The sequence below is a fragment of the Phoca vitulina genome, unplaced genomic scaffold, assembly GCF_004348235.1.
Source record: "Phoca vitulina isolate PV1807 unplaced genomic scaffold, GSC_HSeal_1.0 scaffold15, whole genome shotgun sequence".
Taxonomy (NCBI): Eukaryota; Metazoa; Chordata; class Mammalia; order Carnivora; family Phocidae; genus Phoca; species Phoca vitulina.
Window position 1 is genome coordinate 11,240,373 of NW_022589718.1, and position 27,635 is coordinate 11,268,007.

The following is a 27,635-nucleotide window of genomic DNA, read 5'->3' on the forward strand; positions in this document are numbered from 1 at the left end:
AGTGACCAATCCCTTACCCTTCGTATCCTAAAACACATTATTGTGTGCATTAATAATACTTCGGCATTAAGAATAACGGAAACACCTGGAGCTGATTTTCACACTACTCCGCTAGTCCAGGGTATATAGTCCAAAGCTCGTCAGGCTAAATCTCACCCTTGACCTGCCAAATATGATTACCAGAATCCAGTCACTTCCCCGCGTCCTGCAGCTGTTCTTCCCCATGCTCCCTTCATAAACGTCACATCTCCTTTCTGCCTAGAACTTGAACAGGGCGCAGCGACAGCACACGTTGCCGATTCAAGAGGAGTAACATTCCATTGACACTCAAAAGGCAAGATGCCTGTGTTTACTTCTGCTAAATATTAGTCTGAAATACACATGCCTCGGGAACTGTATTTATAGGGCACTTTTATTGGTGACGGCCCGAAGCAGCTGCTGCTGGAGTGGAAATCAGCAACTTCAGAGCGCTACAGCAACAGAGCACAATGGGGGGGGGGGGGAGGGGGATAAAGGACACGTGAAGGTTTTAAGTCCCAGGCAAAGCAGAAGCTTTCAGGCCCACCTACAGAGACAATGGGTGGCCTTTATTCTGGGACCTTGGTCAAGTCACCTACTTTTCATCGTTTTTCTGGATACCATACCAGAAAGTTGTTTTTTTTGTGTGTGTGTGTGTGTGTTTAAAATCTGATCCTTGCATTGGCAAAGTCTTGCCCCTTCTCTTGTAAAATTGGTAGTAACCATAGCAACTACATTCAGTGAGATTTATCCCTTGTTTGATTATATGTTGAGCCACATTAACCTTATTTCATTGAAATTTTCAGGATTGACCCACCGACCTTTTGGTTCATGAAGTCCATTCCTACCTCCACTTGAGGCATTTCTTTAGAGATTTCCTTAACTCAAAATTAACCAGATATAAGCTTGCTTGGCTCCTAAAGGTAAACAAAACCAGTCAATTCATCCTCAAAATGTTCCCTTCTGAAAATCCCTAACCTGAGTACTCTTCAGGTCAACACATCTCCTGGGAGGCATTAATATTGCCCTGAGGTTAATGACTTCTCTTCCCATTCTCTTGGAGGGAATGGAGGGTAAGTTTTTCAAAATAACCCTCTACTGCAAACAATTAAAAATGGTGAGTTAATTGTAATAAACATTATCTTCAAACAGCTTGACAAAATAGGGAACTTTCAGGACAAATTCTGACGAAAACCTTGAATCCAGAAATACAAGCAAAATACCTGGACAATACAACCCCATTTTCTTTAAGAACATTTGTCCATCTTGAAGAAGTGAATGGCAGTCAAGGCCCCATGGCCTGCCCAAAGTGGAGAATCTTATGGTAGACCCTCTTCATACTAACTAAGCTGAGACTCCAAAGAGCTATACTTATAGAGAACTCCCCCCAAAATCTACCCCCCCACACCCCCCCCCCCCCCCCCCGAGAACTAAGGGACATTATCTTGACGCTGAGTGAAGCTCAAGGGGAAAGCCGAATCTAAAGACAGGTTCTTGAAGCCCACATAAGCAGAGTGATAGGCCTTGGAACTCAGGCCATGAACTTGGTAGGGTCCCAGGTATCCAGCAGGAACAGACACAAACCTTCTTAGCAAGTATGTATGCTGTTTCATCCTATGCCTTGAGAAATACCATAGATCACTTTTCCTGAGCAAGAAAAGCACAGAGTTAGAGACAACCAAGCACAGAAAGGAACAAGGCATTGAGTGAGAACCAGTATATACTGAAATCCCCACACATAAATTATGAAACAAGTATGCTTACTCTGCTAAAAGAAATACATAACAAACTTGAAATTATCTTTAGGGACCAGGAAAATATAAAATGCAGCAGAGAAGATTTGAAAAGGGACCAAATCAAATAGCTAGAAATAAAACAAAACAAGAATTAAAATGAAAAGCTTCGTGGACAGTCTTCATAGCAGTGTCCACAGCAGAAGGGACAGTAATGAAGCAGAAGACAGATGAGAAGAAACAACAGCAGAGGGAGACAAATGTTGGGAAGTCCGAGAAAGAGAGGAAAACAAAACTGGGTCATGAGTGGGAGAAGTTCCAACACACTTTTAAGTATAAAAGTGCAGGAGGGAAGGAAGTGGGTAGAGGGCGTCCTTGAAAAGATATGGGTGAGGATGTCCCAGAATAAAGCAAATGCGTGGGTTCAGGAAGCCCAATGAATCCTGAGCAGGATAAAAACGAATCCATACCTAAGTACCTCATAGTGAAACTGGAAAAGAACAAAAGAGAGAGAGAGAACATCTTAAAAGCATCCAGAGAAGAAAGCAGATTATCTTCAAAGGAGTGGCACTTAAAGTGACAACTAACTTCTCAGTGGTTCTCGATTGATTAAAGTACAGACAACTAGCTGCATCTTGGTTTCAGAGCAAACTGTATATTTTATCTAATACTATAAATGCATGCTGACTAAGACCTTTCTCTGAACTCTTTCTCAAGGTAATGGGAATAAAGAGGATGTAAATTTCTGAAAATAATTCTGAAACATTTGGCAGCTTTTAGCTTTATTATCCAATAATGTGGTAAAGCCACTGTACTAGAAATAATGGGTGCTTGGCTTATAAGTTTTGTCTGTGTTAAAATCTTCCCACCAATCAATTAAAATACCTTCCTGGAGCTGTGCCACAGAAAAAGAGAAAAATAAGTGGAATTGATTCTTTCCTGGTAATAAATGAAGCTCTAGATGATACACTTAAATGTATCTCGAGGCCACTGATGAAGCACCTGGTGCCTGCCTGCTATTTCTTCTTTTGAGTTAAGTTTTTGAGAAATAAAGTTCCTTCATGTACTTCTCAGATTTTTTACTTGTACTTTATATCTTATTGATAAAACTTTACTGAAGATTGTGAAATGGCAGAAAGTATTGCATGTCTCCATGCTTGGGCCTCAGTGATTTTGATGTTAAAAAGGCAATCAAAATGACTTACCATACAGGATCACAGTAACAATCACGGCAGCTTAATCCACTTCATTTAAAAAGCAGTCTGCTACTTTTCTAGTAAATACTTGCTTTATTAAGAGGAGAATAGATACACTTGGGAGTCTTAGTAATGGAAATTTTAAGAGGTATCCTTTCAATTAATAGCTTGATAAAAATTCTGGCTAACTACACAGAAAAAAAAACATGGTCTGATAAATTAACTTAGTATTATGATCTTTCTGTTAAGATGATCAACAGGGTTAAAAGACACTTCTTGAGAATGTTAGTGTAGAATAGCATCTCTGGAAAATACACAGAGCCTGTAGCCTGTAGAAAGTAAAAGGAGTATCTTATATGGAAATCAGTAGTGGAGAAAAGCCAAAACTTAATTTGAAAAAACATAAGCCACTGGAAAAAAAAGTATACAATTTTATAATTTTTTAAAGCAAATATGCCAAGAATTTCTCAAAAGCTGTGTCTAGTTTGGGGCGCCTGGGTGGCTCAGTCAGTTGAGCATCCGACTCTTGATTTTAGCTCAGATCGTATCTCAGGGTTGGGGGCATTGAGCTGAGTAGGTCTCCATGCTCAGCAGGGAATGTGCTGGACATCCTCTCCCTCTGCCCCTCCCCATATGCCCACGCACACACGCTCTCTCTCAAATAAATAAATAAATTTTTTTAAAAAAGGCTGTGTCTAGTTTTTTGTTTTTGTTTTTACTGCTTCACACACTTCGGGTCCTCAGTACATGTTAAATACCCTAACTATGTACCATATGCTTTTAAGGAACCACTGCATTAGGAGTATCTGAGATATCACATTCACAGCCAGTACCCAGTTTCAATTAAGAATTCATATTCTTATATGAATTATATTCATAGCTTCTGTACTAGCAATTAATAAATATATTTATCATGTTCTATATTTTCCCTAAATAATCACATACCTAAACAAATCCCAGTGTTTGCCAGATAAATTAACCACATTACTAGCTCACCCATCAAAAATTCTATAGAAGATAAACTGTTTGCTACATAAAACCAATTTGTTACTTGCCTAGACTTTACAAGGCTATTATTTTTTCAAATACCTTAGGATTTCCGAAAAAGTATTCACTACTAAGTCCTCTGAGTAAAATCATACCAGGAGGTATGATTTTGTAGGACAGCCTTATAGAGACCACTGACTTAATAAAATACAGACTTTGGTTTTCTTTCACACCTAAATTTTTTACACCTCATCTAAATCTACCTTCTTAATTATCAGACAAGGATGCAAGCCCACCCTTTTTAAAGATTTTTGTTTATTTATTTATTTGACAGAGAGAGAGTGAGAGAGCACAAGCAGGGGGAGCTGCAGAGGCAGAGGGAGAAGCAGACTCCCCGTGGAGCAGGGAGCCCAATGTGGGGCTCGATTCCAGGACCCTGGGGTCATGACCTGAGCCGAAAGGCCCAGCCATTTTAAATGATGGCCCCAACCATGTGAATTTAATGCTCCTTTCTCCACGGCCGGCCTGCCTGCCTGAACAGTGCCCTTTCCATGCGAGCGCACTGGTACTCCTCCACCGTAGCTCCTGCCTCCCTCTTCCTCTCAGGAGGTGAATGCTTACTACAGTGTTAGAGGTTGGAACACACACACAAGGAAGCCAGACTCTCACCTCCAGTGCTCCTAGCTCTGGCCCAGGGGTACTTCCTAGTTACAACCCAGAAGAGCCTTTCAATCCACCACTGGCTGGGAATCAGCAGATGTCTGACCTCCCAGTTCCTGGGAGAGGTTCCGGATGAACTCTTTGGTCCCTTTCTCCACTTGATCTTCGCCAAAAGGCGAAGCCACTATTTAAGTCCCTCATTAAAGGGAGACTATGAATCAGCAAACTGTGAGTTTCTACCAGCCTCAAAGGCCCAAGGCAGAGCTCCTCCCTGCTGCAACCTGTAGAGTATCATTTTTCGTGAGCCTCTGGCTTGATGACAGTTCCCAGTAACTCTGAGGACACTATGTGAGGCCCAGGTGAAAAACACAAGGTGTTAGGTCTTTGGAACCTTCCTTTCTTTTAGAGGGCTACCCAAATCCTACAGATAAAGGTCGGGACTAAATACCAATCCTCTAAGAGGGAAACAGTAGCAAGTACATCTCTCATTCCTCCTCCTTCCCTCCGCCCCTCCAAACAAGTTAAATAAATAAATATAAACAAACCTCCTAATGCAAATTGAACTGCCACTCTGGAAATTGAATAATGGACCAAGAGACCTTTGACCCCTAGGTCTCTGGGTCAAAGATAATTCAGGTTGTTAGTGATAAGATGTCACTGTGATCAGCGGTCAGTGGCTCAAAGATGCAAGTGAGGGACTCGGTCTCAGAGCAACTGTCAAGACACAGGTGTTCCCAACTCTTTTTTGCACATAGATCATTTCCACAAAGAGTATCCAGAGGGCCCACAGAGATCCTTCCTGTTGTTAGGACCTCTTGGATTAAGATGTCCGTGCTAGCAAAGTTTCAGGGCACTGAGACAGCTCACACCCATACCCCCGCCCCAACACACACACACACAAAGACCCATCACCCTCCTCTTCCTTATTATGACATTAGGACTACTTACTTTACTGGTCATCTTGTCAGTCAATATTTATTGAACCCACTTGGGTATAAGTTACCGTAACAAGGAATAGATATAAAGGTTTGGCTGATTTACATTTACTGCAACCCTCAAAATAATTAAAATCATACCAGTGATGTACCCCAAGCTGCTATGTGATGGCACCGAAATATGTCTTTCTTCTCCAGAAGCATAATCACACCCAAAGCGCTATAAAAGTGAGGTCGAATTCACATCCAGGGCCAATTTTAGACTTGAAAGTATGGCATCCTAGTCATTGAAATGGCTACCCTGAAGTCGGGATGCCCAGGTTCTAATGCTAGGAACTGAGTCTCCTGTTGCACCCTGTGGTTTTCCTCATCTAAAAAGATGTGAGTCAAGCAGATGACCTCTAGAATAACCTTTTCAGTTCTAATATTCGATGATTTTTCCCAGGACTAATTTAGTCATATTTAAGATTTGACTGTTTAGGCAGTACTAATATTGTTGAAGATTATTTTCATTGTTTACCAGGAGCAATGGTTACTTATTTACATAGCAAACTCTTAACAGAGCAAGCATTATGTTCCAGGCAATAGTCTGCGTATTTACAAATATTAGCTCCTGAAACGGCATCAGCTTACTTAATTTCTTCACTGCCTGTATGTACTTAAAAGATAACAAAAACATTTTAGCATAGCAAGAATTGTAGTCTGAACAAACCTCTAATTTCTATTCACGAGTACGAATAATTTAAGTACTGATTATTACTGACTGAGAGCTTTAAAATAAATTGTGCAAATTTAAACCAGGAAAATAATGAATGGTCAATTTAGGAACAAATCCATGAATAACTAATACTGTTGATTTGCACTCATACTTTCTTCTTGACTGATAGGAACATAATAACTAAACTGCTATCCATAAACTCCCTCCACTCATTGTTTTAGGCAAATTAGCAATATGGCTCATTCATTCAATCATTGTATAAATTTTTTTTTAAAGATTTTTTTTATTTATTCATTTGAGACACAGAGATAGAGAGAGAGAGGGAGAGAGTGCATGAACAGGGGGAGAGGCAAAGGCAGAGGGAGAAGCAGGCTCCCCACCGAGCCAGGAGCCGGACGTGGGGCTCGATCCCAACACCCTGGGATCATGACCTGAGCCGAAGGCAGACGCTTAAAGACTGAGCCATGAATTATACAATTCATTGTATAAATTCTTGAGAGCAATGACTATGCTCCCAGCACTGTGCTGATCTATGGTGATATGATAATGCACAAGACAGGCGTGACCTTATGGGGTTTATGGCCTAAAGATGTGAAATGCTAAAATGTGCATCTATGACCACTCAATTAAAAATCTTCTGGATGGAAACAGTGCTTTGTTTTCTAAAAATTAAAACATATGAATAACAAAATAAAATGCTCAAAATAGAACTGAGATTGCTTTGACCTCTGTCCTGCAAGCAAACATAAATAAAATATTCAAAGATAATAAAATATTCAGAGAGATAAAATATTCAAAGCATATTTACTATATTATAGAAAATAAGGTGACAGAATGTAGAAAGTTATCTATTTATTTATACACATTTGTTAATGTCCTTACAGTTTAATGGCTCTGCATTAACTCCTGAAATATAAATACAGGACTAATAATCCTAAAAGCAAGTTAAAAAGTAAACCTATCTGATCATTTAAAAGATAGTTCTAGGGGGGCCTGGGTGGCTCAGTAGTTTATGTGTCTGCCTTTGGCTCAGGTCATGATCCCAGGGTCCCGGGATCGAGCCCTGTGTCGGGCTCTCTGCTCCGTGGGGAGCCTGCTTCTCCCTCTGCCGCTCCCCCTGCTTGTGCTCTCTCTCTCTCTCTGTCAAATAAATAAATAAATAAATAAATAAATAAATAAATAAATAAAATAAAAGACAGTTCTAGCAAATTTTAAGTATAATTATTTCATACCTTTTGAAAGTAATTAAAAAGAAAGTCTATACCCATAGAAAGCACAGAACCACATATTTAGGCAAATTTAGAACTTAGAACCTTGGGTATGTAGATCTATATGTATATTTCCCATTTCTTATTTCTTTGGGTGACCAGAAATAGCATGACTTTCTTCCATGAAACCACCATCATTACTTAAAGAAGAGGCTTTTAGTTACAAATGTACCACGAAACAAGACAATTCTAAGGATGTCCATTATTCGCTTAATTTCTCCAGGGAGTTATCAAGAAAGGACTGCTGTATTCATCACCCAGAACTAGATGCTTATAAGTTCTGAACAGGAAATAATTTTTCCCCCTATTTTTACAGGGAGTTGATACACTAATATGAGCAAAACACTGTGACTCTTCCAAAGAGTTATTTCTAAGTTAATGTGAGAATTGTACCACCACCAGTGACGGATAAATGGTTCTCCTGATGCAGCTGTACTTATCTTGCTCAAGAGCAGCGGCATTATTCAGGAACTGTGCCATCCAGCTGCTGAGAAGTTTCACAGAAACAAATCCCTGAACAGCATCTGTGTTAAGGTCAGCAGTAACTTTGTAAAATCACGTAGCTAAAATGACAAAAAGGGCATTCGGATCTCCTGCGGCTGCCTCCGTCATGGAATCCCCTGGTGGCAGACGGCAGAGGCACCTTGACGTCCCCCCAAGAGGCATGTCCAGAAGCATGTCCCTGTGAGACAGTTGCTTCTCCCGCTCTGGCTCCCGGGAGCTTTACTCCCATACGGTGCACTCGGGGCAAAGCAGCAAGATGGCCGCGTCCTGCCTCTTCATCACAATTTCAAAAGGTAGAATGAAGTAAACCTAACCTTCAGTGGAGGCTGGAGGGAGGCACTGAAGCATGTCTTTACCTTACAGAGTGTGACCGCGGTCACCAAAATCGGATGTGAAAAGCTTTCACTGAGCTTTTAAAGTTTGGTGAGTATTTATTCTGTATTCAGTGCAATATTGTAAGGGGTGACATTTTTTTTCCACCGTGCATGGTCCAATTTAGAGGCCCTCTTGGTAGAAGGAGTCTTGTGTACATTTGATGTGAGAGGAGAATAAATCCATAGAGGTCTTGGGGACTATACTCTGTATATTGTTAATTCCTGGGGAAAGATAATAAGTGGCCTTTGTCTTCTCTGCCTCTGTGAAGTGGACCCCAGTCCTTTTCGATGGGGTGTGAATAATGTACACAACATTTAAAATTCTAATGTTGCTTTCCAGATATCAAAAATATAAAATAACTATTTCTACTGACGTTTTCCCTTCCTGTCAGGTTACGGGGAACTGAGAACACACAATACAGTCAACATGTAAAAAATAACAAAAACAAAACACAACCCTTAAGACATACGTCTCCCATTTCTATTCAATTTAATATATGGAAAATTATGTATTTCATTTTCCATTCAACCCAGTATTCAAATAATTGGTTTTCTCTTAACAAACCCACTAGCTCATTTCCATAATTTCTGTATATATCTCTTACCCAAAATGGATAATGCATGAGCCGTTCCCCCCACCATCACCCCCCAGGGAAGATTGCAAGTATATAGCAAGGTGACCTCACTAAAACAAATTATAATCACAATCTATTTTCTGTATTTGAACTAATCCTTCTGAGACAATATACCAGCCTTCAGTATTTTTCTCAGAAAGAGATGACAATTATTTTCAATATTACTGCTATTATAACTGTTTATAAAAATCTATCATTTCATGGGCTTCACAGCAGGCTCCCTGTTTTTATTTATTTAAAAATAACTTAAAGTGGAGAATATAGAGAATACTATAATTTTAAAGAGTGAAATACTATGCTTAACACAAATACTGTCACTCTGTTGGCAGAGAGGACCAAAAATACCAGAAGAATGTAAAAGCAGGTTTGATACATATACAAATAATGTCAACTTAATATACAAATGAAAAATTTTGTGAGACAATGAACTTAGTATACCTTACAACACAATGTGCTCCAGTTAAATCAATTTATCAATCAATCACTACAATTATCTATCCCTTAGCTCAGGAAACACAAGAGTTAATAAACATATATAGAAAAATGATTCTCACTCATTTATCCTTTAAGTATTCATTTGAAAAGTACTCTACTAGGCATTATGTGCAATACAAGTGACCCTTGACCATCAAGACACAGAAGATAAGGAATGGAAATGTTACATCTAAAGAACTAATTGTCATATATTTTAAAAGAGTAAGGGTGTGTGTCTATTATTTAAAATACAAGTGCCCATAACCTATTATTGCACCAATCCATTAAAATATCACTGCTAGTGTTCCTCTATTCTCCAAAAATGGGTTTATCTATAGGTCAAAGTTCAAGTTAAACCTCACGTTAAGATATCCGCTCATCTTTTTACGAATGTGTTACGTATTTGGCATCTAACTCTCACCAATGGTCCGAAGCTATAAATCTATGCCAAATAAGTATTTGATATGTACTATCAACGACATGATAACTATTTACAAGAGCCTCTGTGTATAAGACCCCGTGAAAAGATGCACAGCATGCATTTGTAAAGTTGTCTTCTGAAGAAGGGCTTACAATTCTGACAACACTGATACAGACATACAAACAAGAAGATACCATCAGATGAACAAACACGGAAAAAATACTTAGATTTTATTAATAGTCAAACCCAGTAAATCATTTAGTCCTTACTCGATCCCCAGCACAATCCCAAACACTACTCCTCAGAACAACCACATGAATTACATACAATTTTCCACACTGTATACACATGGAAAGTAAGGCTTAAAAGCTTCAGTCACTGTCCGGGTTACACAAAGGGGAGGCTGGAACAGTCTGGGCTCACATCTGCACAATGAGAGCACAGACCAGAGCGCTCCTTCAACCATGCTCTGATGGAACCGAAGCAGCCCCTCTCCACCACAGGAGGAAGGCAGCATCACAAAAGCCAGGCCAGTATTCAGGTGTCCCAGAAACATCTGCTTGGTGCTGCTCAAATTCTCCTGCTGCTATGTTCTGAACTGCACTATATTTGAATGTAGGAATTCTCACCTGGCCTGCTAGTTAGGTTTCTTTTTAATGGTCACACTCAGAAAAAGGGATTTTTACTTTTGAGGTGAAATAGCCAGACAATTTTTGGAGAATGCAAAATGCTGCTCAGTTCCAGAGTGCTGCCCAAAGGCAGGATATTGTTTGGTTTAGGGAAGGCTGGATCGGAGGGGCAGGAGTGGGGCCACACCCTGGAGGGCTGGGCCCCAGGTGTATCCTTTTTAGCGGGATTTTGTTTCATCCCATTCCCTGTGGAATATATAGGTGCAGATTCAAAATGCTATCCCTACTTTGTATGTCCTTCACTCTAGTGGGTTTGGAGAGAAGATACAGAATCATCAAAATGATGACTTAAAATGTTCATTTGGGTTTCACTTAAATGCTGGTTACATAGGTCCATGTTTTAGGCTCAGCTCAACCCTAACTGAAATTACAAATGGGTATGACATTGGCCTCCATCCAAAAAAATCTTATTACTATATATCTGTATATTGCATGAATATACAACACAAACACAAAACAACCCTTTCATTTAAAAATCCATAACCTTTAATACAGTATAAACTCATAACTGGAAAGTGCACTTTCCAAGTATGAGAGGGAAGGGAGGGAAAAGGGAAGGTCCAAAAAAAAAAGCAACCTTTTTCATATACTAAAACCATGTTAAGCATAATACAAATGTTCACATTGTAGGCGCAAAACTACAGTGTGCTGTGTCCAAAATGACTTCCCTTATCTTCAAGCCGACTTTACATCAACTACTATTAGAGAAAGTTACGAATCCTCTTCTCTAAGTGTCCTTCTGATAGGACAGAAAGTCTGAGGAATAAGCTGCAGAGAGGGGAGAAGAGACAAGTTCAAGGACAACCAGAAACCCTTCTAAGTCTTGATAAACTTAAGAATAGAAAGAACATTCAATTCACAAAACACGTATTTCTAAACATTAAATAGCAACACATACATTTATCTCCATAGAAGAAAGCTCTCTTCTCATGAACATTTGTTTTCCTTTAAATATTTGCTGACTATCTCCCTCACTTCTTTTCTTCTTTGATTTTTGGATGCATTTCTTATCAGCTCACATATAAGTGTGATTTCCTAATATATATCAATGAAAATTCCTAAATAAATGACCTACTACACAGCTAAAAAAAGACTTTAAGTTATAAAACCTCAGGGCATTAATAGAGAAATGTTTCTATGTATAATTAATATTCAAACTTTTTATGTAAGGTTGAATTCTATGTTTTGAAAAAACCACAAAATGCGTAGGAATTTCAAGTTTCAATTCTGGAGTCCTTAAATTTAAGACATTCGGTATGCAAAACATTTCACTGTATTTGTAAGATTTATGTGTTCTGGAAAAAAAAAAAATCATTCCAAATTGGAATTCAGACATTTCCTTTTAAAGATTGGTTTTAGATTCAGGACAGAATAGCTAAAGAGCTGCCATAACCTTTAAAATTGCAATTTGTCTCTACAACTACGCTGTTATATATAACAGATGACTTACAGTCACAAACACAAATATACACACTTTTAAAAAACCAGCTTTATCTAAATTTAACCTTACTTATAAAGCAATATAGGCCATTCATAATGAGATGCATTTTCACTTGACAATAAAATTCAGTTATTTAAAATACTAGAAAAATCGTGTTGCTCTACTACTATGAAGCTGAACAAAAATTTTGTTGTCATATTATCTCATAAAATAAAGCCAGGATTATTCGCCACTCACTAATATTTCCTTCTCACATCTCTGTAATCTCTGTAGAAATAGGGTGGGTAAGAGAAAGCAAGATAACGGTTTTCTAACAGGTCAAATAAAATAAAAGTTCTATGTCATAGTAGAAACGCGCTACTCTTCTCTCCAAGGGGAAATGCTAGTTGCCCTGATACTCTGACTTTATGCCAAATTCGTTTCATATGGATATCCTATGACTTGATCTATTTATTGGAGAAAAATGCCACTGGTTCAATGATTTCCTAGCCCAGATTCCTTTGTATATGACTTTTAACCTCTTTTAATTACCAAAACTTGTAAGAATTCTTTCAAAGTTGTCTCTACTATGTTATTTAAAATAACACATAAAGCATAAAGCCAAACTACTAAAAGAGAATCCAAATACTAAACTATATAGTCAGTCACGTATGACCTACAAAATTGACAATTTCATATGGTTCAACCTAATAAAACATTCCCTGACTCTCACATCAGTGAAACTTAAACTCAGCAGCTGCCCAAGGAGCCAGCTGCCTGCCTGTTGAAGCTGTGGAATGAAAGGTTTGGGACACGGTGGCAGAGCAAAGGCTACTTCCCATTAGTAATACCTTTTTTTTGTTTGTTTTAAAGAGAGAGTGCATGCACGTGGGGAGGGAGAGGGAGAGAGAATCTTAAGCAGGCTCCATGCCCAGCACGGAGCCCAACACAGGACTCGATCTCATGACCCTGAGATCATGACCTGAGCCAAAATCAAGAGTCGGCCACTTAACCAACTAAACCACCAGGTGCCCCAGTAATACCTTTCTTGTCTAAGAAACACGATGAACAATACTACACTTCAAAAGGGCAAGGGAGTAACATAATGGGAGCAGCTCCTGGTTGAAGATGACACTTGCTGGGTGGGATCAATCGTGAGCAAGTAACAGGGACTAGGTGACGATTTTACAACATTAGCCCATGATCCAACGGATTTAATCTTTCATACCTATTTTCAAAAATGTGTACCTCAATTGAAGAAGGCTTCTTAAATAATTTTAGCTAGGAGCTGAGGAAAGAGTGTGAAGAAATGAAAGCAAATGTGTTAGTAAAAATCCTTTGTTCAATTTGGTGCTTTCATGTATCATTTTTCCAATGCCAAAGGGAACGTTTTGGTTTTTTTTTTTTAAGATCTTATTTATTTATTTGAGAGAGTGAGAGAGAGAGAAAGATCATGAGGAGGGGGGAAGGGTAGAGGGAGAAGCAGACTCCCCGCTGAGCAGGGGGCCTGATGCCAGACTGAATCCCAGGACCCTGGGATCATGACCTGAGCCAAAGGCAGATGCCTACATAGGGAACCTTTTTAAATATGACTAAATCGCTTTGAGGTCTCTGAACTTATTCAAAAGGAATTGCTGTAAGGGGCAACTGAAAGGTGCTTGTGAGATGCTAGGTTCTCTGAGGAAAAAGTGCTGGTGAAAGTTAATTTCACAGACATCCCCCTGCAAGTGACAACGGCATCGTCACCATCAGAAGGGTGCATCAGAATGTTCCCATTCAGAGTTCCTAGCGAATTCAGGCTATTTGGTCTCGCTGGAAAACGAACGCCAGTTGAGGCAGCTAACTCTGATGAAATCAGGGCCCTCCCTCTTCCCCACAGATTGCCCAGAATATCAAAGTAACTTAAGAAAAGCAAAAAGGAGTCATTCTTTGGGGACTAGCAGTGTGATGCTCCTGGAGCACCCTCTGGAGGCCACAGAAAAGTGACACCGGTAAAAGACATTGAAAGAAGAAAATTCTGGTCGCCGTTGGCCTTCCAGGGGCCACAGCCCACAGATCTCACTTGAGCTGGACTCGAAAATGTATGTGTTCAATCTTAATCAAGGTGATATAAGATGCATGCATAATTTAATTTCTAGTTTGAATAATGCAAAAGACATACAAGACGTAAGCACATTCACCACATTCTTGAACAATTGTGTCTTCATTTTAAAAAAGAAAAAAAAATGTGCTGATTCGTGTATTTTCAGCCTACATTCTGAATTCTTTCAGGAATTTATTGCAGAGGCATCTTTTAATAGAAGAGCGGAATGTGGAAATATGACATTTTCTTTAACAAAGTACGCAAGGTTATCCAGGGTCCTAATACTCATCAAACTTCTCAGAGTAGCCAGCTTTAGCTTATTAAAACTGAGAACAAATTAAGCTGTCTTTTTTTTTTTTTCTAACACCTTACTTTTTCTAAAGCAACAAACACTGACATCTATTGGCATCTTGGTAGCTCACTTTTTAAAGAATCTATTAAAACTCCTACAAGGACACATGCACAGGATTACGATTAAGATGTGTAGGATTAGGATGGATCCAAAACATCACTTGTGCTTCTGGAGAAATTCCATTTTTATGTACCTTATAGCATATTTTCCTCTGGTTAAAATAAATCAGTTTTTAGGCCAATACCACCTGAATTTTTTTTTTTTTTTCTGTTTATGAAGGGGAAAGCCCTAGGGTTAACTAAAATATGAGAAGTCCATTCACTTGTCTCTTTGAGCAAATAAAATCACTCACCCCAACTACTGACATTCAGTTTGTTTTCTTCTGTCCTAACAGAATGTGCTAAACTATCAGGGCTTTGTTAATGCCAAATTTAACTTGTTACTTCGAGAATGTTAATAAAATACGGATTTGGGAAGCATCACACTCCTGGAACTTGAAACACTACATACAGCTCTTCTGGTGAGGAGGGGAGAAAACAAATAGTGAGGAGTATGGATTTCCTATGTTCGTTATTTATTTATATTTAGAAACACCTGCATTCAATTCTGGGATCTTCGCTGGCAATACACTGTTACATTTGATAAAAAGATAACAAAGAAAATGTTCATACACACTCTCCTTTTCAATTGCTACAATTTGTACTAGTCCCCAAAGAGAAGATTATGCATTCTATATAATAAAGTGAGGTCTGAGCGTCAACTCTTTAAGTGTTGCCAGAAAAGGAGTCATGTTTCAAAATCTTCTCATAGCTTGAAACCTCAACGTTTTTCTGCCAGAGATAAAATTATGTTGCACCTCACTCTACTTTCAATATTTAGACTGAATTCAGGACCGTTTTCATCATACATATGTGCAGTTATCGTATTTGACATATTTATCCCCTTTTCTCTATATTTACAGGGAGTAGATATTAATATTTATACTCACTCTAATCTAAAGCCGGTTTGGAATTATTTTTTTACCATAAAAGGTAAATTTTGAAAATGATGTCAAATACCTTTGCAAAAACACAGACAATTTGCTTCTGAAGTAATTTTATAAGCAGAGCGAACATTTATTGGGCACTTACTAAGTGTTGGTCACTGTTTACAGTGTTTCCATGGATCATCTCACTTAAGCCTCATAATAACTTCATGATAGTAATAATATTATTATGCAATTTTTACAAATAAGGAAATTTAGGCATAGAGAGATTAAGTAACTTTCTCATAAAACCATTAAGGAACGGTAGCGCTAGGATTTAAACCCAGGCAATCTGGCTTATAGAGCTAAGAACTAGGCATCCCGCTCCTTGCTGTCCGACAGCGAGGCATTTTTGCACTTCCTAAAGGACAAGTGACAAAATACACAAAGTATCTCTTACCCTGCCTGGAACATGCTATGATATTCAATAAATATTAGCTCCCTTATTAAAAAATATAAAAGCATCCAGTAGAGTACCTGGCATGTATAAGGTATTCCCTATTCTCATACTCGTTCAATGTTTTCTGGTTATTTATATATATTTATTTTTCTTCTCATTCTTCCATCAGTTATTACTTTATCATTCCGTAGGTATGAGAATAGAATCTCAAATTTCTCCCACTCTTTCTGCTTCAAAATAATTCTTCAAAAGAAATCCTATTTCATCCTATGAATAAGATTTAATGTTTTGAATAGTTACAGAAGGTAAGTGGCCAGAAGTAACCAGGTTGAAACAGATCACTGGACATTCCTCCCGCTCTGTAAACACACAATGCCCTGTTAGTGACAGCACACTTTACATCCAAGAATGTTTACAAGCACTTCAGTCTGGGAAGCCACTTAAAGAAACAGGTGGGTGATGTCATCCAGAGAGCACATGGACCATTGCTCCCCATTTGGTATACTAAGTTTCACCTGTAGTCACAAATGCCCCTTCTACCACGATTGAAGACCCAATAGTTCTAGAACACAGCTTAGGTTGATAATGAATTTGTTCCAGGTTATTTTTTTTTTAAAAAAAGGGGGGGGGGAGAAAAAAAAATCCTTTGTGGTGTTTTATGGAAGAAAAACATACCAGCAAATGGAAATTCATAAAGGAAGTTCAGAGCCAAAGACCAAAGCAAACAAAACAAAACAAAAACTCTGGTTTTCTAACTGGGGCTTCGGTAGGAAGTTTGCTGAGCTAAGTCAATTAGAATAGGGTGGATATGGGAGGTCTAGAATCTAGGAGGCCCAGGATATTACAGGACCCCTGGTACTACATGGATCCGTGTTACAAAGCCCAGGATTTGCTGAGGTTGCTTATTTTGAGCAAAGAAGAGGAACCAATGAGCCCAAGGGCTTGGGACCTATTAGAGCCATTATTATGGAGTAGATAATTCTGTTGAACATCTGCAGCCCCAATAGTGTGCAATTCAATATTCACTTAATTGTATAAAAATGTGGATGCTATGAAACATAGCCATGTAGGTATCACATATCAGTCACACATGTCATATGAAAGTTAAAGAAGCCTTTTTCCCCTGAAAATTTCCCTCCAACAGATGTGTTTATGCCTCTGCATATAATAGAGCGCACAGCAGGGCCGAGAGGCTGTTATCTCAGCATTATATTTCCCCCGACTGTCGTGAAGTAATGTTGTAACGTCCAAAGAGAGGCTGGCTGGTTGCAAGTGCATCATCCAGCACATGCAGTTTCAGTGGCTGCTTTACGCAAGGGGTGAAACGTGGGACCGCAGGGCACTACCATAGGAGCTCTTGAACAGATGGGGGAGCTCCTGGGTCCTCATCGGGGCTGGTATGTCAAGTGGCAACACTACAGTCATGGCACCAGCAGTCATTCTTTGGAGGATGCCTGAGAACTTGAGTGCAAAGACAGTTGAAAAAAGGGTGTGAGTTTTTCCCACAAGCCATCACGGCTATCAGTTACTTATTCCCCTAAGATAAGGACAAGTACACCGGCACTCACCATTATAAGGAAAATGACAAGGAGAGAAACACTGATTTCAAAGCAATACTATTGGTGCTTTTACACAGGGCTGGTTTCGAGTTGACCACTCTTTTCAAATCAAATGAAGAATCAATATTCTTAAGTGGTTTATATGATTTATAGAACTTTTTACCTCCCTCCAAGGTGCCCTGGAAGAGGTGAAAGGTTCCTCCGCAAAGATGAGGACTACCTGACGGAAAAGGGAGATAAATATACTAAAAACAAACCTAGAGCCAAGTTCACCTCAATTTTCCAGGAAGATTGTAAAGAGAACGTCACTTATAGATGCCAGTCTATCTGGTTTAGAGGAAATCACAACTGTGGACTAGAACGCAGAATGAGAGTCACTGAGGAAGCTCTTGAACTCAGTGTCAAAGGAGAACATTAGGTTGTCAACCTCATAGATAAGATCTGCAGGACACAGAAATGCCTGCTTGCTCTTAAATCTACCTGCTTATCTGAAATGTCTATGCTAAGGCCCTGCTGCTATAAACCCTTGACAAAACGCAAACCTGTTACCTAAAAAGGATGCCACTTCAAACCAATGCCCCTCCTTAATTCATCAGACCACCTACAGAGGACCACAGAAACTTCTGAAGGCAGAGTTCATGGGCAGGACAGGGGAACACCTAAAGGTCCCCACAAATAACTCTACAACTTTACAGTTTGGGTTCCGTCCAAGGTCTCTTTAATTTACCACGATGACTTTTGAAAGGACAGCAGATAAAGTCACTTACAGAGGTTGCTAATTCGGCTCCCCATTTCATACCTTGTCTCCAAACACAGGGTAAAAGTAAAGACAATCTCAATATGCCCTCCTGAAGTAAATAAGGTGAATCTGATCAGCAGTATCTTATTATACAAGCATGCACAGGAATGGTCAGTGGCCAAACAATTACTCTTTGTTCAATTTCTGTTTTGCTCAAAACCTGTGGAAGGTCCCTGCCAGTAAGTCAGGTTCTGAAATGCTATCAGTGATGCCAATAAGAGGACTAAGCAAATCTTGTTTTCTTCCTACAAGGAACAGACAAATTTTTCTGCTTATCTTCTCAGCCACAGTATTACCAAGTGCTAGAGCCAGTGAATTAAATTTTCAGAAGTGCTTTATAAAATGTGTTGGGGGATGCTTTAAGTGACTTAAGGGATCTGGATCAATTAACAACTGGGAATTGCAGAGACAGGGGGAAAAAAAAGCCCTTACACGTCACCCTCTCCTCTCCTTTTTTAAGCATCTTCTTCACTCACTCATAAGCAAGTATTTATTCGGGATGCTTGCTCTATTCAAGACAATATCTAAAGGATCAGCTCTTCTTAGGGAAATCTAAGGTGAAACTGTCAGTCACATCCGTGTTCTGATTTTAAATACAAGATTTGTCTCTAGAAAGCCTCCATTGCCATTTCATTCTGTTATATAACCAGTAAGCAACTGGGTTCAAAATTTTAGATGAACTTTGCTTTTAGGAACCTCTTGGGAACATAAATTAACCACATTTATCAAGGAGGTCCTGAAAAACAGAACTGCTAAATTTAAAGTTTGAGAACTCATTTGGAGCCGACCTGGTTCCTGGCACTGGGCTAGATTTTATCTGCTTCGCTGACCTCTAGGAATCCCTCTCAACTGATCCGAGGTCCAATATCTCAGGGCTGAATTAGGGTGAACGTACGCACACACCGCGACCCTGCACACCGCTCGCCCCAAGCCCCGCCGCGCACCCGCTCCCGGGGCCTCTCTCGACCACCCGGCTCTTCCAAACCAGGCACGCCAAGTGGAGACCCGTTCCCGCTTTTCTCGCTAGAGGGCAGACGGGGCCCGTGCAAAGCCCTCCTGGCGCCGAAGGAACGCGCACCCAACCTCGGCTCCCGCACTCCGGTCCGGCTCCCGGGCTGGGCTCAGCTGCGGGGTTCTAGGAAAAGGCCTAGCCAGGGAGCGCTACGCGACCTGGACGCTCGGAGGGCGTGGGGCGCGCCTGCCGCCCCCAACCCTACGCGCGGGGTGCGGGCACCCGGGTGGGGCTGGGCGCCCAGGTGAGGTGCGGCCCCACCGAGGGCGAGAATCTCCCGGCTCAGCGGACGCCCGGGAGCAGCGCCAGGCGCCCCGAGCGTAGGGCGCGGGCGGACGAGGGAGAGGCGACCGCAGCGGAGGAGGAGGAAGAGGATCGTGGAGCCGGGCCGCGCTGCGCACTCACCTGGGCTCGGGCCGCCCGCCGGGAGCGCGGGCTTCTTGCCGGAGCCTCGGTCCTTCTTGCCCTTCCCCTTGCCTCTGCCTTCTTTGCGCTCGGACATCTCGCCCGAGAAATGCACGCTCTACGCGGACCGCTCCTGGCGAAGGCGACGCGCCACAAGTTTGGTCCGAGGGCTTGGATCGGGTTTGGGAAAAGTTTGTCCCTCGAGGGGGAGAGCGCGCGGCCGAGCTGCGGCACTGGCGCGGCGCGGGGGCGTCTCCTGTCGCCTGTGGGGAGCGGCGCGGACGCGGCGTGCGGTCCGGGCCACCTGGGGCTGGCGGTCGCTCCTTCAGCCGGTCGCCCTCGCTCTCGGGGTTGCTCCTGTCGCCCAGGGAAGTCCTCGGTTCCCGCCGCGCTGCGTCCCGCCGCTGTCGGCTCCGGTGGTGGCGTCCGTCCGGCGCGCTCGCAGCCCGAGGAGGGAGAGACGTTCACCGTCCTGCCCGCGCTCCCATCGCCCAGGCAGCCGCCGCCGCTCAGCTCCTGCCCTCCGCGCGAGCCCGGAGTTCCGACAAGTTTTGGGGAACTCCTCGCCGGCTCTTTTTCAATTGCCCCACAGCCACCCACCTCCCGCCCGCAGGTTGGAGACTGGCGCCTCCTTCTCCCCCTCCCCTTGCCTCGCCCCCTCCCTCTTCCCCACCACACCCCCACCCCGAGGCGCGGACACGCCACCGGGAGGAGCCTGGGCTCGGCGCTCCCGGGCGCAGCCCCTTTCCCTCCCCGAGCCTGGCCGGGCGGGGGGCGGCGGCGCGCGGAGCGGCTGCCGGGAACCCCCGACAGGGGTCGCTGGAAGCTGCACGGAGGCGCCGCCGCCGGCAGCACCGCCGCTGCGGTCCCGGGAAGCGAACCGAGCGGCCCCGGGAGATTCAAAGACCGAGGAAGGGACCCAGGGACTCCTCGCTCTCCTCCGCTGCCAGGAAGCCCCGAAGGGCTCCGCCGTTCCCCACAATGCGGAGAGACGTTGGAGAAAAACGTTCGGAATTCTGACACCTGCCCCCCCCCCCCCCCATTAAGGCTCTGGAACCCTCGGGAAGGAGAGGAACTTTCGCAGTTTTTCCAGAGTTTGGGGTTCATTCCTTTCTTACTTTAGTGAAAGTCCCGCACGCGCGTAGGGCAAAGACAAACTGTGTGCAAGGAATTTGAGTGTAAGACTGTTCCTGGTACACAGGAAGGGCTCAGAGAACCTTAAAGATGGTCAGATCGCACTGTCTTCCCAGATTTGCTCCTTGAATGTGTGTGTATCCTGCCTTCGTGTGTTGAACAACGTGCCTGTCATAATTCAAATCGTTAGTTTTTATTTTAAGATTTTATTTATTTATTTGACAGAGAGCGAGAGCAGGAACACAAGCAGGGGGAGCGGGAGAGGGAGAAGCAGGCTTCCTGCCCCATGTGGGGCTCGATCCCAATACCCTGGGATCATGACCTGAGCGGAAGGCAGACGCTTAACGACTGAGCCACCCAGGCACCCCTCATCGTTAGCTTTTTAAAAAATAAATAGCTATAATCTAACCTCTTCAGAGAGGGTGTCCTAAACTCTCTCTCTCACTACAACTTGATTTTCAAAGGAACTAATAAAACCCGGGTTAAAAGGCGATCAACAATCAAATTACTGCAATAGCTGGGGGGATGGGGGGTGGTCAGTCAGTTCCTACCGAGTGAGAAAGCAAGCAGGGAGAGGTAGAGTTGGGCTAGAGCTCTTTAATTCATTAACGCTAGCTTTGTCGGATTCAAACTTTCCTCGGAACTGCGGGTGAAACCTACTTCTCCTTCCCTTGTCCTCCCTCTGGTGGAGAATTCTAAGGAGCAGTGAATCGAGAAAACGTTGGCACCCTGCTGCAAAGGACAAAAGTTAGAGGCCAGAGTAATCCACACACGGAATGATCCAGAATCATGTGAAGAACACATCCTCCTAGTTATATCACAGCTGTGGCTAACTTAGAATGTTAATTTACAGTGATAGACTCCGGTTGTGGTCAGGAAGAGCTGAACACGAACAACCATATATGAAATTTACTTCTCGTTACAAGTGACTTGTTCCTGATTTTCCTTTCTCTGGAGCTCATGCTAACCGAAGCATTACATGCTTACAGACTTCTCGATATATATTGTAATTGCCACCATTTAAATAAAGATGAAATCTGGGGTGCCTCCTTGCTATATATGTGGGAAGGGAGGGGGGCAAAAACATTCATTTTAAAACAGCCCTAAAATAATAATTTTATTCTTGTTTAATCTTCAGGGTAATAAGAACTGCTGAGAGGTATTTTAGCAGTAATGCCATCATAATTTATTTTGAAAAAGTTTGATGTCCAAGTATCTTCTGATGACCCTTCAACAAACACGAAATACCAATTTTGCTAGGCTATAAAAACAGCGAAATCAGGGGAAAGATTATGAATAAACCTGAATAGCACTGTAATATTCCACAGAGTCTAATGTAAAGTGAAATCTGAATGTTGGCTGAAATAGCTCTGTTTTCCCAGGAGGGGCCACTGCTCAACAAGCAGGAAACAGCAAAATTCAGAAAAGGGGAACCCTTTCAAAAAAAGGTACTTTTTCTCCAAGATATATGACCCTTTACAGGCTTTACAATAGATAAATGTTATCAAATGTATCATTATTTTAGAATTGAAGAATATAAAACAAAAATGTATTTTGGAATAAAAAGTTTCAGGTCTTTCCAAATTAAACAGGAAGGCAGTAGTAAAAACCCATACCTATGGAATTATTATCAGTCAGCTTTGTTTTGGGTCTAGATGATTTACTTTTCAAAACAGCTTACTAATTCCTTATTACATTAATTTTGCCGTGAGGATAAGGGAAGAGCCTACAACTTTGTGATAGTTTTCCATTTGAAGGAATCTATAGTACTAGTGGACAGTTTTTCCAAACTAAGGATGAAGGACCAAAGATTGTTGATATTGCAGTTTTATAATAAAACATGGTGGCCACTAAGCAGTAGCAGGATTCCTATGGAAATACTCAGGCCTGAGGAATGAGGGGATACAAAGGGAGGAAGCTGGGTATAAGTGAGCATGCAATAATTGTTCTTTTTTGGTTTGATACGCTAGAGAGAAAAAAGGACAAAAATTGCAATGATAAATGTTGAAAGAACATTCAAGAAAGATGATGAAGGGGCAGTTGGATGACAGGGCTTCCTGGGACTACGTTCGGATTCTGGAGTCATATTTAGTTGTCAGTTGCAGCTGAATTGTCAGAAAATTTATGACAGAGTCCAAAACTTTTTTTCTACTAATACATTGTTTAAATGTGTCTTTATCCTTTATGTTATTTAATGTTAATTTTTTGAGGGTTATTTTATTCCATTATTTATGATTAGGTAAAATATTAACCAAATAAAAGTCCGTTTCTTTGATAATTAAAATATTTATGAGATTTTTCAAGAGCTTGAGATTGTCCTTAAATTATTCATCTCTATGGTCAGGAAGTGGCAAATGATTTTGTGTGGTGTTTTTTGTTGTTGTTGTTTGGTTTGGTTTTTTCCTTTTAAAAAAACCTTGGAAATGATCAGAAAAAGGGGATGGATAAAGGAAGAAGAATATTTTTGCTTCCTTGAAGACGAAAATATGAACCTGAATTGTATAATTTAGAAATGATGACATATCTTCATGGTATAATTTTCCTAATTTATTATGTATTGTTTAGCTCCTAGAGTATATATCATAGAGGGTTTAGCAGCTCTCAAGCAACATATGTCAATCTGTCAACATTTGTCAACTCCTAAAAAATAGAGTGATTTATAAATAAGCAACTTGAGAAATAAAGACAACATGGAGATCTTATATTAAATGACAGCTTAAAATAAATGCAATCCTGTGCCATAACATTTTTCTTTGGCAAGGCTTACCTTTTAGAAGCACTCTTAGAATCTACAAAGCTAATCAAATATATCCTTTATCTCAGTAATTCCCATTTGGAAAATACCCCAAGAAAATTCTTAAAAGAAAAAAATTAATAAAATGAAAGAACGTAACATGTGAAGATTGATTGCATTTTTTGCAAAATATGTGCATACTGACAGTAGTGGGAAATTAATTTAGAATTAAATAGGTACTTTTAACTTTTTAAAAATATAGTAACTTAAGATAATTACTTTTTTAAAAACTTTGCAACAAAGTTGGCATTAATGAAGATTCATGAATGCAAAAGAAAATCTCACTCATCAGAGTCAGCTCCAAAACAACCACTAAATGTCATGACTTACTCATTCATCAAGCACCTACTGAACCAAATGCTAGATAGTAGAGAAATAGAAAAAAAAAAAAAAGCTCCTATTCTCATGAAGTTAAAATACTGTGAGAAAGGCATGAAAACAAATTAATTATTATAATACAAATGAAAAGCAGGGCCAGATAAGTTTTCCACGGCCCAAGACTCATAAAATTTGGGGGCTATTTTTGAAGGGGAAAAAAACCCATAATATTAAAAATACAAATTTAAGTCCAAGAACATTAAAGGACCCTTGGATGTGAGAGATCTTCAAGAGTAAGTTTCATTAGCTTCATGGTAGCTTCACCTCTAGTGATTGCAAACATTCCACCCTCTGCACCATTATAGTAATGGTAAACAACAATTGCAGACTATCTTAGAGATTAGATACTACTATCCCTATGAATAGGAGGCATTAATAAGCAATCAAAAGGAATACACACAAAACTGAAACAAGCAAAGACGATCATATGAGGAAAATGTGATGAAAGGAGCCTTAAGAATTCAGATTAGCAATTGTCCTGTCTGTTTGGTTAGATTATTAGAATCAATATGCAAGTTGAGTTTGTTAAAGAAAGGGCTCTGACCCACAAGATGCCCTGGCAAGACTGGAAAGCCGTCCTCCATTACCTTTGGCAAATATTTGACAGAATTGCTAACGAATCATATTCTGTCTGCTATGAAGAGAATCAGCTTGGTAACAAAATTGTGAGTTTAGAATCCCCTCAAAAAATGAACAAAAAAATGTAAAAACATAATGTTCAAACAACATTAAATAGAATCTACACTTACGTTGTTATGCTTATTATGTGATTTTTTAAAAAAATTGCTATCCATGGATGATTACTGTTGTTATTATTATTATTTATCATTATTATTAATAAGATTATTCTCATGCATGACTGTAGGGATATATCATATATTGAAAAGGGATTATATAGCTGAATACTAGTGCCTAATTTCTTTTTATGGACTCTATTTGATAAATAGGGCCAGTGTCATAAATCTCTTCTACAGTAAGGTGGAGATAGAAGACTTGATAGTTTTCAGGGTGCCTGGGTGGCTCAGTTGGTTGGGTGTCTGCCTTCGTCTCAGGTCATGGTTCTGGGGTCCTGGGATCAAGCCCACGTCAGAGAAGCCTACTTCTCCCTCTCCTCCCCACTTGTGCTCTCCCTCTCCAATAAATAAATAAAATCTTAAAAAACAAAAAAGAAGAAGAAGAAGACCTGATAGTTTTTGAAACATTTTAATTTCTTTTAAGAACATAGTCTCAAGCAACTTTTTGGTTTCTCTCCCTTACCTCCACACTAATTATTTACCTTTATCTTCCTCAATCCCCTTGCAACAGGTTCTTAATTCAGATGTGCATGTGATACAAATACCTCAAATTTATATATACATATATGTACTCCTACACATACACAGACATACATGTATGTATACATCTCTCTCTGTGTGTGTATACATATATGTGTGTGGATATGTAGATATTTTTCTCTTTCCACTATCGGAAATGAGAAACATTGTATTTGAATGTGAGCTTATAAAAGACAGAGGTTATATATCCTTTTGTATACTTTTTTCCTGTTGCTATCCATTAGATTCCCACCACCATGCTTTGCATCTGGTAAGCACTGGTTTTGCATGGAATGAATTTAAATAGAGTAGAATGAATATAAAAAGCCTGCTTCTGATATCACCATTTTCTATCTATCGATTACTAATTACCTACTCTGCAATCATCTTTGACACCTTTTCTGCATCCAACCCCTCCCCATGTCCTGTCATTTTGACTTCAGTGTCCTTTTCTCCCTCTTCATTAATAACCACCCAAATCCATGCCTTCATCCTTTCTTTGCCTTGACCGTAGTAAAGCTTTTCTACCTGGACTCTTGTTCCCTCTAGCTATTTTGCCACATCAGTAGTCCCAGAAGTCCTTTTTTGAAATGCAAATCTAGCCCAGCCAACTTTGCTTCCCAGAACCCTATCAAATGCCCTTGAAGGGCCAGGTCCCGCCTGACTCCAGCCTTCTCTCACTATGCTTCATCCCTCCCTCTCTCTGCCTCATGGAGACCTCTTTGCAACATGCCTCTAAAGCTGGCCATTCTTTCTGGTCCCAGTGCCTTTGTACTTGCTGTTTCCTCTGCCTGAATTTTTCCACAACCAACGCACTTTGCCTAATTCCACTTATCTCTCAGGCTTCAATTGAATTTCACTTGCTTAGAAAAGCTGTCCACTGCCTTTGAAAACTGTTTTTAATCTCCTATCACACTTTTGCATCTCCTTCATAATATTTCCTCTTGTCTGTTATTATATCATTGTTTTTGTGATTTTTTTTTTTAAACAATGATCTGTTCTGGGCATTAATCTCTTTGAAGGCAAAGACTGACAATTTCATGTTCCTTGTTTCATCTCTAGCGCTGACCTGTCTGATCACAGCCAATTACATACATTTTGTTAATTGGTGGATAGATGAGGATTAATAGAATTACTTTCAATATGTATAAAAGATGATACATACAGGTGTGTGTACTTATGTTTCTTTGATCAAATTTTTAAATGATAATAATGATCATACTAGGCATGACACTTTGGGATATCTTCTGTTGAAATAAGCCTTTCCAAGAATAAACACATAGAATAAAAATTTTGACTAATCAGTACAATCTCTCAATACTTTAGGAGATGAGGTGATAACTTCTGTGAAATGGTAAAACCCCAAGAAGGATAAGGTCTTTTTTCCCTAAATTGCCTCTGCAAGTTTCACCTGTAGATTACATTTATTGGCTCCATTTCCTCCCTTGGATTCTTGTGAGGAGTCAGAGAGACCCATAAAACAGCTAGGTTTTAGCAGGGATGTTTTAACAAAAGGATAATGGATGAAAGCACAGCATTGTTAACAGGGTTAAAGACCCCTTTCTAGCTGGGCATAATATAAGGTTGCCCTCACCATAAGATTATTTTTCACTTTGCAGACCAGTGGTAAGTCCCAATTTTGGTCATTGCAGCAAGTGGCTCCCCACAACCACCTTAGAACTAGCTTTGAGTTTGGTTTTAATCCTCTAATATTTTGCTCCCTTCCCATCATCCGTATCTGTGTGGCAAATACAAAGGGATTTCTCCATGCATACTTGGGGTTCAGTTTGTGCACATCTAATAGATAGCCAAGAACGACACAGATACACCAGTGTCTTTTAAGAATTGCCCCATAAGATCCACTCCAAGGTTAACATAATTTCCTTTCAAGAGGCACTTTATTCATTGTTGTGAAAAGATTCACCTCTGTGAAATTTATAATGATGTTAAAATATAAATTTAATGTCATGAGTGATGAATTAGTACTTCAAATATTTGAGCAGTAAGGGTAATTTAACAGATCAACTCTTTGCTTCAGTATGTCCCATAAGAGACAGATTATAGTATATAGTATACAGGAGATTACTTCATAATGTCATGATGATAACTGGGCTTGTATGGAATGAAACACTGACCCACAAATTCCGTACCTGGCTCAGGAATATAATAACATCACAATTATTCTTTTTCCTTCTTTCCCACATAATTTCTTCTTTCTTATTAATCTTTATGAATTCTCTCCCTCTCCTCCTCCCATTTTTTCAGGTCCTTGTCGTGTTAGAGCCTGATGCTTCATATATCTGACTTGACTAGGGATTTCTAGTTTTCGGTTAAGAGCCAAGAGCGAAAT

At 40.4% G+C, this 27,635-nt stretch overlaps 1 protein-coding gene across 3 annotated transcripts in view; it reads right to left on the minus strand.

The window, feature by feature from the left end:
* NRG1 (neuregulin 1) overlaps nucleotides 1-27,635 on the minus strand; it is a 1,100,990-nt gene that overhangs the window by 201,067 nt on the left and 872,288 nt on the right. For 2 of the 3 annotated variants that reach the window (XM_032413447.1, XM_032413446.1), the window contains exon 1: nucleotides 19,667-20,226. The exons of the other annotated variant lie outside the window; for it this stretch is intronic. In XM_032413447.1, coding sequence (XP_032269338.1) covers nucleotides 19,667-19,763 — 97 coding nt within the window. In that variant the 5' untranslated portion in view covers nucleotides 19,764-20,226. Of the gene's footprint in view, nucleotides 1-19,666; nucleotides 20,227-27,635 lie in introns of those variants that run through there. 3 annotated transcript variants of the gene reach the window in all.